Raw genomic sequence first — 14630 nt, 5'->3', positions numbered from 1 at the left:
GTGCTGTGGCGTCAGGCTTATAATGGTATCCAAGACAGTTGGGAGGAACATTGAAAAGGATTACTGGAAGTCTCCAGCAACTCTGGCAGTAGTTGCTTGGAAGGTACCAGAGCCAACATGTGCAGCACTGCTAATAGCTTTGTCTGCGGAGGGATGTTGGTGCTATGCTGTGATGGTGCCTACAGCCTGGGGGTTATCTGGTTCTGTATGCGGAGGATGGAGCTCCTTTTAAGCCTGTAGTGGGCTATCACATATCACATATGTCAGAAATTCTCAAAAATGATTACAGAAAGTATAAATGACCACTGCAATGACTAGATTTCCAGTACTCGGGGGGTAGGTCTACCAGGGTGGTGTGTTGGCAATAGGCCTGCTGTCTTCTTTGGCGCTGTCTCTGTGGTGGTCGTGGAGGCAGTGGCGGTGGTTGTTGTGGTGGTCTTCTTGGGGCTTTGAGCTGCAAGAGTAGTACCTCAATGGCATCAGTAGGTTAGTAAATGAGGCCCTGAGGTAGTCTCCCTTATGTACTGTTTTTTTATCGCAATTTTTTTAAGACCACCTTTTTTCTCGTCTCAAAATCCAGCCACTAATGGGCCTTAGCAGCTGTTTCTGGAAAGTATTGCTGGACCTGGAATCCCTTGAAAATATCTGGAAGTGGGGTTAGCAGCCGTTTCTGCATGGGAACACTTACCTTGCATTTCATTTTCGTTAGTAATCACTAACAGAAATGGAGATCTGAAAAACAGACGATTTTGCCAGCAAACTGCTGTAAACCGCGGTTAGCTGCAACTTGTAAATATGGCGATTAAAAAAAAGCCACCATAATGTTGAAAAATGTATGCTACGTTGGTGTTAATTCCTTGTACATATGCCCCCAAGAATTTTCCCTAACTCTAAATATAGTGGGAAAACCATGGGGTTGTCAGGGTAGAAGGACTTTATAGCATTCTTTCCGCCCTGCCAAACCCTAAATAAGACAGAGATTCTTCCCAGGTTGGTCCACACAAAACTGTGCTTAACTAACATTCTCGTTGCACAATCATTAATGACCCAGTTACTTAGCAGTAATCTTCATTACTTCTGAATTCCTGGTCTTCCTCCTGTCAGTCCTAACACATTTTGGGATTCGTCATTGCACACCAAACTTCCTCACTAGCCAAGCCAGTATTTGATCTAATAAGAAAATAGTTTTCAACATTCCTGACACCCAGACCGATCTGCTGGTGTGCAAACCAGTCCTTTAGTACCATGCCCAAAAGCACGCCAACGGCTTGGTCTGGGAGTGGTGTAATCCTTTTACAGGCTTTGGTGCTCCCAGATTGGACCTGTCTAAATGCATGCGAAATCTCTTTCCATAAACAGAGTTGTGGCATTCTCGGTATGAAGGACAGGCACAGATCAAAGTTTCAAAGGTATATATAATGATTAATAGTCAAATTGAGGAAAATGCACCATCAGTAGGTTTAGAAGCAAAGCATATACATTATAAGTGTAAAGAACTCAGTAAAGTTCTAAGGAAAATCCAGCTTTTATTCACCACTGAAGATTGGGGAATAGAGGCCTCTTGGTACAGAGAAAGGGGGATTCCTTTTATAGGACTTTAGAAAATGTTTCTATACACTACTACACAAGTACATGAATCTCAGGATATGACTCAATGAGGAACCAGCAAGAAGGAACGTTTTATTACAGAATACGCTTGAGCATTCTTCCAAAGCACTAGTCCATTGAATTTTGTCATTCTCACAGTTTATTCCAGCATTATAGTTGATACATTGTACAAACAATAGCCTAGGATTGTTGGGATTTCCTTGATTCGGTACAGTGTGGTGAGAAGTCTCTGCAGACATTCTGCGTTCATTAATGGAAAGCTGGCATTTCTTTATTTACAAGAAAACAATTGCACCTGTTATCGCGTGGTGTGTTACGACATCACTTCAAGATGGAGGGCGGTGGAAACATGAGCTATGTTAGCATAAGCTCAGTTTCTAATGAGTTTAAAGCAAACAGAAAAGAAAACAGCTCTCACACCCCATTCCCAACTATTGAAATAGCTTCCAAAATGTTCATTTGTTTAGCAGTCACGTGCTCTACTAAATACATTTATGTCCAATTATAACCTGACAATCAGTGATTGCTAATCAACAAATTTTGGAACATACCAATTAGCATCAGTGATCAGTGCTGGTTATATTAATATAACATTTCATTGGACATAGCAGTATACTGTCTCTGTTTTTTTTGTTTTTTTGTTTGTCTTGGGTATATTCTCATTTGGTTAGCACTTGGACAAGAAATAAGGGTGAGGAGGTAATGACCTTGTTTTCCTTGTCACAGTCTTACATTCCAATCCATCCCACTTGAGGCATCCACAAGGTTGACAAACTACTTATAACACTTGGAAATAACATGAAGTGTGGTGATTGTCTCTGCCTTTTAAGGGAGAGGAGTGTCATGAATGTTGTATCAGTTCATATTGACTTGGATAGCAAGCAGTTCTGTGTGTGAGGAGAAGCCTTTGGTGTATTAGGACTGGGACAAGAGTGACTGACAGGAGGTAATTCAGTTCTACTGTTAAATGCAACTTTTCAGTGCTTGATTGTACACTCCTTGGAAAAAATGCAACTGCAAGCAGCAATTATCTTTTTTTTGTTTTCCAGGTCATCCTCTTCTGTGTTACCACTGCCCGTCTCCCACTGCCATAGAGAAATGCACGGATATTAAAAATTGTTCTAATCCATTTGAAACATGCAAGACGAAGCAGTATTCGGAGGATAGCCGTAAGTTCTCAAATTATAATTAGAAGTGGAGTGTTCAGGTTGTGCTGAGTTGCATCGTCACCCTAGTACGGTCGGATTATACTTGTATTGGTAGCCTGTACCTGGAATGTGGATATAGGGTACAGTAAGTATGGGAGCTTTTGTCTCTGTGCCTTGGTTACAATTTGCCCTTTTTATGTGGAGAGTAGTCAGCGCGCATGCGCTGCTCTGCAAGGCATGCAGTATTTAGTTTTAGTAGTTTGACCACTGTTAATTGGTATCTCCCTGTGCTTTTTCCAAATGCTTTTCTTTTGTTTGGTCAATGGTGCCATGTGTCCCTCCTATGGGGTTGTTTGTCACGCCCATTGCGACTTGCCTCCTAACTTGGGTTATTTCACTTCAGGCCATTTGAATACTTCCGGCACACTCTTTCTTTTTAACTTGTGTTTTAGACTTAAAGCTAGCGCCCGTGTTTGGAGTCATAGTGCACTTGTTTGCTACAGGAAAGCACCCTCCTGCAGAATTGTAGGCAGCCAAGCATGAGCTCTGTAATGTTCGAAGACTGCGTGTGAGCAGTCTAGTTACCGCGCACGTAGCAGTGTGCTAGCGCGGACGTGATACGTCACGCCCGCGCTCCATATAAATAAAGGAGGCGTGGTCACGGAACTAGTCCGGACCACGCGGGGACGAATATAGCGTGTCCTGTGTCCCATTATTACCGCGCAGCGGCAGGGGCGCTGCGTAGCATCACACAGGCCACAACAATGGCGACGAAGGTCTCACGTGCCCACTCTGTGCTGTGAAGCACTACTAGCCCCCATTCAGCCACCTGCTCTTGGAACTCCTGGCCCTGGCAGGCCCCGTGAGGCCCCCACGTGGCACCTGGCATCAGAGTAGTGGCGCTGGTGCTACCTCGCACACAAGAATCCCTCTCTACTCCTGCATCCTCACAGGCTCAGAGGTCAGAGGTGAGCACAGCCCTGGGTGACCCAGCTCATCGGCCCCGCTGTCGACGACTGCCTGAAGCACGCTCTGCCATCAAGTATTGGCGCTCCACACGGTGAGGAACACCCAGCTTACGTCATCCTCACCCCACGTGCACCTTGCTTCAAGGGTCCCTCCTACCCCTCAAGATGGCGAATATTCCACCCATTGAGCCATTCACCGTGGATGGTGCTCCTGCATCCCTGGCCCCTAGATGGAAGGACTGGGTGGAAAGGCTACAATTTTATTTTGAAGGAGCAGGCACGGGGAGGGAAAGGCGCAGAGCGCTCCTCCTACACCTGGGTGGGAAGGACATTTACCGGATCTATAAGACCCTGGTGGAAGCTACCCCTCACACCTATCTCACGTTGCTCACGGCGCTCAACGCTCACTTTGAGCCTATGCAAAGTAAGGACTACGAGCGGTTTATCTTCAGACAGGCACGTCAAGACGCAGAAGAATCCCTAGACGCATTCCATGGGCGCCTGAAAGAGCTGGCGAGCACGTGCGGTTTCCGCGACGAGCAAGAAGAAATTCGCGGCCAAATTATCCAAGGCTGTTATTCATCCGACCTGAGGGTAAAGATCCTCCAAGAAGATGGCAAACCTCTGGCGGATATGCTAAAACTAGGACGTTCGAAAGAATTGTCCCAAGCGAGGGCGTCCCACATGGAAGCAGCACTCCACAGGCAAGTCAAGACGGAGCAAGTCCACGTGGCGGAGCATGTTAACGTGGTGCGGCCGAAACAACGCCCTGCCGGGAGAGGAAGACCGCCGGACCGCCGACAAGACTGCGGGTACTGTGGAGGCGCGCCACACCGGGCTCAAGACTGCCCAGCGCGCGGGAGAAAATGCGGATCATGCGGACGCATGAACCACTTCGCATCCGTCTGCAGATCATCCAAACCGAAGCCAGAGGCCGCCCATGCTATACGGGAAGACCCTGAATGCGACGACATGGATGACGACGCGACCAGCTACCCTGTGCACTACGTATTCGCCATAGATCAGCCGCAGAGGAAGAAAAGGAGACTCCCAAAGTGCAGGTTGACAATACAACACCAAGAGGTGAAGGCGACGATTGACACAGGGGCCTCGATCGAACTCATGGCGGCTAACGTCTACAACCAACTGCGAGACAAGCCAACCCTGAAACCAGCCAAGATCAGAGTTTTTGCCTACGGACAAAAGACACCCATACCACTGATCGGGTGTTTCCACACGGAGATACGACATCAAGATCAAAAGACACTTTCGACCATCTACGTCACCAAAGAAGGCAGTGGGATGCTACTCAGCGGCCAAACAGCTGAAGAACTACACCTGATATCCTTCGCTATGGCGGTGTTGGAAGAGGAATTGGACACGATCCTCGAAGAATTCGAAGACACCTTCAAGGGCATTGGTTGTCTCCGCGGAAAAGAGGTTTCACTACACATTGACCGATCCATTCAGCCCGTGGCTCTTCGGCATAGACGTATAGCATTCCACCTCAGGAAGAAGGTGGAACAAGAACTAGAAGACCTCGAAAGGCAAGGCATAATCGAGAAGGTCAGTGGGCCCACCCCCTGGGTGTCGCCGATCGTCGTAGCGCGGAAGCCCAAACAACCAGGACAAGTCCGCATCTGCGTCGACATGCGCCTACCCAACGCGGCGGTGAGAAGGGAGAGACATCTAACACCGACCATAGACGACATCCTCGGTGAACTCAATGGAGCTAAATGGTTCTCCAAAATGGACCTAAGGTCAGGTTATCATCAATTACCACTGCACCCGGACTCCAGGTACATCACCACATTTTCTACTCATGTAGGACTCAGGCGTTATCGACGACTCAATTTTGGAATATCGAGCGCCGCAGAAGTGTTCCAGAATACAATTCGAGAAGTCCTAAGCGGGATCACAGGGGTCCTGAATGTCAGCGATGACCTGCTGATATATGCCAACACTGTGGAAGAACACCACCAGAGACTCCGAAGCGTATTACAAAGGATCAAAGACTCAGGCCTAACGCTTCATCGGGAAAAGTGTCAATTCCTACAGAACAGGATCAGTTTCTTCGGATACACTTTCTCCGACAAAGGAGTGGCCCCCGACCCTGAAAAAGTGAGAGACGTACAAGCAGCCCCAGCGCCAACCAACACGTCGGAAGTTCGGAGCTTCCTGGGGATGGTGAACTTCTGTGGGCGGTTCATCCCCGACTTGTCGAATATCACCCGACCACTCCGGGAGCTCACCAAAACCACCACCCCCTGGCAATGGGGAGACGAACAAGAGGAAGCATTTCAGAATACGAAGACGGCATTGTCGGCCAACACAACCCTTTCCTACTTCGACCCGACCAAGGCAACCAACATAGCGGTAGACGCTAGCCCGTATGGACTGGGGGCAGTGCTAACACAGAACCAAGGAAATGAAGACTGGGCGCCCATAGCCTATGCAAGCCGGTCACTGACAGAGACCGAACAACGCTACTCCCAAATAGAGAGAGAGGCCATTGCCATCCACTGAGCCTGTAGGCATTTCCATGTGTACCTTTACGGACACCCATTCACCGTCTCCACTGACCATAAACCCCTGCTTCCCCTATTCAAAGGATCGGTGTCTAAACCTCCACCTAGAATCGAGAAGTGGATCCTGCAACTTCAAGAATACGATTATAAACTGGAGTTCAAGCCCGGTGCAACCAACCCCGCTGACTAACTCTCCACGCACCCGAGGGCAGCAACCACCCAAGAAAAGGAAGATGCCGAAGAGACGGAGGAATACGTGAGAATTATCTTTGAACGGTCGAGACCCCTACCCATGAGCATCGACATGATCGTAGAAGCCACCCGCAGTGATGAGGTCCTACAACTAGCGATAACTGCCATGCAACAGAACGACTGGAAAACACTCCAAGCTTCACTACAACAGAGGACCCCGGAGGCCAAGCGTGCACTGGAAACCATCCTCAAGGTCAGAGATGAATTATCTGTGGACGCTCAAGGTTGCCTCCTCAGGGGACCCAGGATTGTCATGCCCACGAGTCTAACACAACAGGCTGTTGAACTAGCTCACCGAGGCCACCAAGGCGTGGTGAAAACGAAAAGCAGACTCAGAGCAAAAGTCTGGTTCCCGGAAATGGACGCGAGAGTCGAACAAATGGTCAAGGAGTGTCGTTGGTGCCAGGCAGCCGGCCCACCTGAACCACCACCCCCCGTGATCACCGAAGAGAACTCGAAAGCACCTTGGGAACAAGTCAGCGCCGACTTTGGACACTTGCCAGATGGCCGTTACATGCTTGTTGTCATTGATGACCTGACCAAGTATCCCGAAGTGGAAATAATTGCATCACTGGCTGCCAAAGAAGTGACGGCGAAATTTGAAAAAATCATCGCCACCCACGGCATCTTCGAACAGGTCAAGACCGACAACGGCCCGCCATTCCAGAGTCAAGAGTTTGCCGATTACCTCCAGGAGTGGGGAATACGGCACCGGAAAATCACCCCCAGATGGCCTCAAGCCAACGGTGAGGTAGAGAGATTTATGAGGACATTAAACAAAGTCATCCGGATTGCACACGCCGAAGAGACATCGCTGGGGAAAGCAATATATACGTTCCTGAGAGAATACCAACTCACGCCCCATCACACAACCACAGCTTCCCCGGGGCCATCCACGATGGGGAGAATAGTCCGAGACACCATTCCCAATCATCACACCTGGACCCCATCTGGCGCAAATCCCCAGCAAACCCTGCTCAACAGAAAACTTTCAAACGAATATGCCAATTTCAGACGCCGAGCCAAGGAGTCATTCATAGGAGAAAGAGATCGAGTCTATGTAAAAGATCGATATCCAGGGAGCAAGTTCAGGCTCCCATTTGAACCCAGACCTTGGACAGTCACGCGCCGGACCGGTACGATGATTACCGCTCAAAGGGATGGAGAAACCGTGACCCGCAATGTGTCTTTCTTCAAGCGAGCCTCCACCACGTCTGAAGACCAACCCAGTCAGGAACCGGACAGAGCGACGACAAGCCCGAAGACCCCCAACGCGCGGTCCCCAGTGATCGAACAAGAGAATGATGGAAATCAGCATCCAGGGAGCTCCCCAGCATCTGAAGTGCGAAGCACTGAGAGTCCTCAACCCTCAGGAGGTGATCTATCGCCAACTCCAGCTCGACCCCATGTTCCACGAAGAGTCCTGTTCAGAGGTGAGGCCGCGGGGTATGGACTAAGAAGAAACCCAGCCCCCTCTTCGCAGCTGGCGGACTTCGCAGTAGGCTGAGACTGGGATCCTGATCTTCATACTGGTAACAGGCCTGCCGGCCACATTTTGTTGACTTTCTTATGTCCAGGCGATGCAAGCGAATTGTGAATGGACTTTGTTATTATGGGTTTGGTTTTAATAAAGGTTGAAAGGAGTGTAATGTTCGAAGACTGCGTGTGAGCAGTCTAGTTACCGCGCACGTAGCAGTGTGCTAGCGCGGACGTGATACGTCACGCCCTCGCTCCATTTAAATAAAGGAGGCGTGGTCACGGAACTAGTCCGGACCACGCGGGGACGAATATAGCGTGTCCTGTGTCCCATTATTACCGCGCAGTGGCAGGGGCGCAGCGTAGCATCACACAGGCCACAACAAGCTCCTCGGCAGCTCAGACCCTGGGAAACATCCATGCCCGTCCTCTGAATTTTGTAACACTTCCCAAATACCACACTGTTGGCGTAAGGCAAAGAAGAACAGAAACACCTGACAGAAGGGGTAAACCCGCTTCGCAGCATGCAGGCACGCAGACTGTTGTCGTCCTGAAAATAATTTAAAAAATCATTTTTGTCTTTTTAAATGCTTCATACAACCAACCACGGGAAAGTTTAGGACTATGCACGCATGTGTACTCACTTTTACCTGTGCCACCCTGCCCCTCTCCCAGCCCCCACATACGTGCTGCGAGGCCTATATACCCCCACCTCATCTCTCCTCCCCCTGCGCGCTGAGCCATAAACAGAAGCAGGAAGGGGTGCCCAAGCATTACTGAGCAAGTAGCAGTGCTCAGCTTGACAGAGTGTGTGACTGCAGCAAACTCGCTGTGCAAAGTTAAATAAGGGACTGACTTTTTTCATCCATTCCAGGTCAACCAGGAGTGTCATGCACCGGCCTCGGGGCTCAGCTGCACTGGCTGTTGCACTCATTAAAAGTCTCACTTGAGGACTTCGAGCTGACTTCAGCCTCACTCGCATGATCATCACTTGACACTGCTGTGGTTCAGAGCGGCAGGTCATGGTTCCTAAAATTGCCGCTTCGCACCATGCCTCTGCTGTATTTGGTCACGGTACCTCATCAATACTAGGGGTGGGCAGAATTTGCGTAGTCGCACTACGCAAAGCTCCGCAAAACGGTAACAAATCTTCCCAAACACGCAAAAGTTCAGCAAACACGCAGAATTGCTTGTTGCGCCCGTTCGCAATGCTATTTTCCTGTTCGCGAACGCTGTTTGCATGCTCAGCGAGAAATATCTCACGAATACGCGTTTTGAAAGTGCGAACAAGCAAAGAATTTTTGGCAATTTCACGATCTCTGCGGAACGCGAAATTACCCAAAGTACGCAAATTCCATGAGCAGAATGGAAATTACTGCCCAGGTCTAATCAATACCCAGCCGGCAGCATTCATTGGCCAGTAGGAGTTTGCAGAGTTCATGCAAGTCTAGGCAGGATCATCGTGATGTCATAATCATAAAAGTGAAAGGAGACTCGTTGCGGCTGCAGTTGAGAGGTCTGTAGTATTATTGTGAATAGTTTATGATTTGCAGCTGCCTGTAGCTGTAGGGGGCACCGGAGAAGGAGAATTATTGATGGAAAAAAAGACAAGGATAACAACTACACAAGATGGCAATATTTTTCTGAATATTCCAGCTGACATTACCACAGATCATTCAGAAATTTTTTGCCATCGTTGTATAGTTTTTATCCTTGTATTTTTTCCATCAATATTTTGCCGTTTTACTAACATGTTATTTTTTATCGTTTTGTCTCTCTCTGAACGAGACGCCTTCTTTGGCAGCAGCTGCTGTTTACGCCCCCCCCCCACATACATTCATTTTTACAGAGTTTATTTAGGCAAATATAATATTTTAAAAAATCAAAGTTAAAAAGAATACTTGTCAACTAGCTGGTTTATGGTGGACCTGGGGATTCGAACGAGGGGGTGGCAGTGCTCTGTGAGGCCTCCTCTTAATGTGCCTGCCATGGTGTTCAAGAGGCCCTCTCGAAGGAAGAACTTTTTATTGTAATGGCATTCTGACAATTTCCTATTTAGAGACAGTTGTACACTCAGCAGGCAATCTACCCCTGCTATAATGACAGAACTGATATACACTGCTGTCCTTTGTATTTCATCCTGGAGTAAAAATGAAGTGCCTGCTTAATGGCATCTCACTTCAAGTGCTGTGGATGCCAAGGCTGTTGGAGCAATCGCCCTGCTCTGATTCAAATGGAGTATTGTGTTCCATCAGAGAATTCTGTTGTGTCTCTCTATGGTACCCATTAACTATAATGTAAGTGTGCTCTAGGCAGCAGAGGCTACCACCATGTTAAAGCGGCCCACAAGAATGAAAAATACTGGCGCTGCACTGAGCTGCATTCCCACACCCCCTCCTGTGTCTGAAAAAAAAAGGAAGTGAGTAGATTACAATACCAAAAAACACTGCACATGTGACAAATAAAATTCAGGAGAAAGGAGGCACTTGTCTCATGGGTACGGAGCAGCGAAGAAAGAAAAGGTCATGATAATAAAGGAAGGACCATTACTGGACTGCCAGTAATCCTCTTGACTGATTTTTAGGTCTCGCCTACACAGCGTGCATGCGCTGCAAAGTAGGACCTTTAGCCGTCACTCTGGTCATTTTCAAGCACACACTGATGCTTGTGATGGCATCCACCTTGCGGGAGCGAGCAGGGGCGCGCCACAAGCACGAGTGCAGTGCTTGAAAATGAGCGTGAGGCGATTCTCTCTTCTCCCTTGTCTGCCTTCTTCTCTCTCGCGCTGGGCCACAAATTCGGAGCCGTCCCACTGCTCAGTCAGTGCTTGTTCCTTATAATGTATTTTCACGTACTTACAGATGTCTCCTTTAAGGTTCAGTGTGTATAGGTTCTTTTGTAGCACATGCATGAGTAAAGATTCTTAGAATGTTTGTGGGGGGTCCTGTCAGTTAAGAAGTTGCCTGCTAGCCACCTGAGGTGATTCAACAACATATTGGCTGAATTAAATAAATTGTGATGTGACGGATCTATATTGCGGTGGTTTCTACTTACTATACTCTGCTTATGGCATTGTCTGTCTTTGAAGAGACTTTTACTGGGAGTTGTATGCATGTATAGATTTAACACTGGATGATTTCTGGGTTGGCCTTGTATGTAAATCATTTACAGATGTGGGAAATGGTCATACTAGGGACTTTGCTTGAGGCATTCTGTGGGGTATTCAGTGTGCATCTTTGCCTGGTTTATTGTGTGTATGAGGGGGGGTGACAACTGAATGTCTTACTTATGCCAATCGGGCCTCCAAAAATTATCCAATGTGTGTTGACATACTCCCGTCTTCACCAGGGGCCTGAAGCCCTGGCACATAGTATTTAATGTTGGCAACACAACCTTCCTGATTCTCTGTGTGTGCCGCTGGGGCCCATCCATGCTCTTGGACCACTAACAGCCCTCACCTTGGGTAAGATATCTCCATAGAGGCTGCTTCCCATCCTGCCCACCGGCACCAGTTTGCTGGACAGGTGCCTCTAGGCCTGGTTCACCAGGGCTGTGTACCACACTAGGAAGCTGCCTAACAGAGGCAGCAATGTGGCCCAGACTAGCACAAACAGCAGAGCTTCCAGGCGGGACCAAAACACCACCATTACTCAGGTAGAGCGGTAGGTAGCCCACCAAAGTTCAGTAGTCGGGGCATTGATTGCCAGATGCTTTCAAACATGATTCTTGGCAGAGAGGCAGTTCCTCTATTGGATTGTGAGGGACGTTGACCCACCGCCCTCGATTTGCCATATCACAACAAATTTATAATCTAAATGACATTGATACCATACCAGGAAAAAATTACTTGCCCTATCGCCAAACCCCTGTGCCAGATCGGAGCCCTCTCTCCGTTTTGCTGCTGCTGCGAGCGTCAGGTGTCTTAGAAGATGTGCCCAAATCTTGGCAGAAAGACAATCAGATGATTAACTCATAATGGGAGGATGAAGACAATGCAGTGCGCATCACAGATACAGCCTTCCAGTCTCCCATGGAAGGCTGGATTTTCCTGCTTCCACCAATCCTGGCGCTGTTCCTATTCTGTTTATTGTTGCAAATAGTCTAAGATCAGTGCCTTGATTAGACCTTGCCTATAGTGCCGTAGGCATGTTCACACAAGGCTGCACGGGGGCAAGAGAATTACATGAGTGGCCAATCACCGTGTGGCTTTATTTTGAAGCTATACAGTGATTGACCATGTGTCGGTGACATTCTTTCTGGCAGTTTGGAGTTTTGACTGCACACAGAAATGGCCAACTACACTGCATGAGGACAAGGTAATTGAGAGCACTGCCAACATTTGCTATAAAATGCACAATTTTAGCCTCCATTTTCTATTTTGTTTTGTCGGCGAGAGACCCAATTACCCCTTTATCGGTTTTGTACATTTATACCTAGCCTCACCACTTTTAAAAAGTCACCAGCCACTACTGATTCTTGTGTGATTACAAAATGCTCTGAATAAAAGCTGACAATCCTGGAGTAAAATAAAGATTTCATTTCTTTAGAAAGCTCTGCAATATCTCCTTGTATCTTTGTGAGTAAGGAAGTGGCTGGCTGTAATGCTGGAATCATGGGTGGCCTGTTGTGATTCAAGTTCAACAGATTGGTTAATTACTACTGGCAGTGGTGTTTCAGCTCATGGGTTTAGCCCTATTTTCACTTGGAAAATTCAAAAACATATGCTTCAGAACCCCTTCGAAGTTTGGACAAGATGTATGGTACCGTCCACAATTGCGTTCTTGGACATAATGTAAATGTAAATGTAAATGTATTTCGATTTATATAGCGCACTATTCACCCAGGGGTCTCAAGGCGCTTGCTTAGGGAACCCGTCCTGGTATTCCCCTGTGAGATACCCCGGCAGGGTATTCACAAGGTGAAAGCCAGGCATCCCGCCGCGAGGGGCCGTAGTGGAGATTAAGCAAGCTATTGCCCAGAGTCGCAGAGTGTGACCCCTGAGTCGAGTAGGCACCGGAGCGAGAATTGTCGAGTCCGTGGAATTTTTGAGCCCGAGACCCGCCGAGGCGGGGAATCGAACCTTGGTCCACGGCTGATCTCAGCTTCCGGGTCTGCCGCCTCTAACCACTGAGCCACGCTTCTCCATCATGCTTGGAATATGCAAAGCACTAATATAAATGCACTTAATCTATGAGAGCACCGGATTGGGCCTTAGGGGCCCTCCATGTACTTTGCGGGGGGGACTCAAGTTTAGTTATGCCACTGGCCTCCGCCTGACCCCTGCAGCAGCATGGGAGAGAAGACAGACATCCCTCGGACAGATGGACCAGGGCTCCCCCCATTCACCCATCCCTTCCCTTCTCTTCCATTCTCTGACCCTTACTTCCTGCCCAGTCAGCAGTTTTCTCCGTGCCCTTCATGTCTGTGCATTTATTCCCTATTCTCAATCTTGGTAGAGGTGGAATTTGGTTCAGGGCGTTCACACAGAAACAAACATTTAAGTCCCCTGGTATCCCCACACCAAATTCCGACCCACTGGTAATGAGGGAATCAGAGTATGTTGTATTCTGTGCTTAAACTGAATGGTTAACAGATTGATCTTTCTCTTCTAGAGTTTCCTTTTCATGGAAATGGGAAAGTTGTCAAGGACTGTGCTGCCAATTGTATCCAGACGAAAGACGAAATCGGGCTCAAGCATCCCACTGACTGCTGCTCCACTGATCTTTGCAATAGAAGAGGTATCCACCTAGGAGACAGGAGCGAAGCAAACAACCTTGGCATCAATTACATGCTTCTGGCAACTTCAGCTGCACTGATGTATGTCCTGAGTCAGACCGGACCTTGACCATATTTCACAGCTTCTGCACAGAATGAGGCCAGCCTGAATAGCAAGACAAGCAAACAACACAGAGTGTTCAAGCAAAGACAATGACCCTCGAGTCCACTTGTCTAGCAGCAACAATAAATTATTGTTAAAAACATAGCAGTGCTAAAGGCAGGATATGTCCTTAGGTGAAGCAACACTAATTCCACCTTCATACCTCCAGCTAGGATGTTTTTTAAAGTGTACCTTTTTAAATTAGAAATTCCTAGAGTATTCGCTATTGTGCTGCACTGTGAAAATGAATATCTTCACTGGTCCCAAGTTGAATGTATTGAGGTTATATTTGTGTAGTTGGTTGTGGATCACTTAATCAAGCTCTCTATCTACCACTTTGAATAATAAAACTCCCAAAATAGATGATCTATTCTCAGTTGATTTTTGCTAAGATTTTGCAAGCAATGGTACAACCCAACAGTCCCATGATTTTTTGGTTTTACATCTTTGGAAGCAAATAAAACATTTTTTTTGTGAAGTTAGTTGGCAGTTCAGAAGCACAGGAACTCATGAATGTCTTGAAGATTGGCTTAAGGCTTTAATAGTCAATCAGGCACTGGTACAAGTATATATGCCAGACACAACCCACCAGGAGCAGACGCTACAGATTGCTCAGCCCAGGTCTAACAGCCAGGGACAGTCAACATGAAACCTGCAACCATAACTGTCCATGACATCACTTGGGAGAAGGAAAGCAGGTTACTACACATTTCATCTTTTAGCAAAATAAGCAAAGAATTAAACTTGTAGATTGGGAGGAGCCTCGAAGGGC

The 14630-nt window shown here is 47.7% G+C and overlaps 1 protein-coding gene across 1 annotated transcript in view; it reads left to right on the top strand.

Annotated features, from left to right (window-relative positions):
• The window catches only part of LOC144827092 (secreted Ly-6/uPAR-related protein 1-like), a 101820-nt gene extending 87599 nt beyond the window's left edge, over positions 1–14221 (top strand). Inside the window, exons 2-3 of the mRNA XM_078685536.1 lie at positions 2658–2777; positions 13593–14221. Of these exons, the coding sequence (XP_078541662.1) occupies positions 2658–2777; positions 13593–13825 (353 nt within the window). The 3' untranslated portion in view covers positions 13826–14221. The remainder of the gene's footprint in view (positions 1–2657; positions 2778–13592) is intronic.
• Positions 14222–14630: the final 409 nt, after the last annotated feature.

This window comes from Lissotriton helveticus, chromosome 4_1, assembly GCF_964261635.1.
Source record: "Lissotriton helveticus chromosome 4_1, aLisHel1.1, whole genome shotgun sequence".
Classification (NCBI taxonomy): Eukaryota; Metazoa; Chordata; class Amphibia; order Caudata; family Salamandridae; genus Lissotriton; species Lissotriton helveticus.
This window is presented reverse-complemented; position numbering and strand designations above follow the sequence as displayed.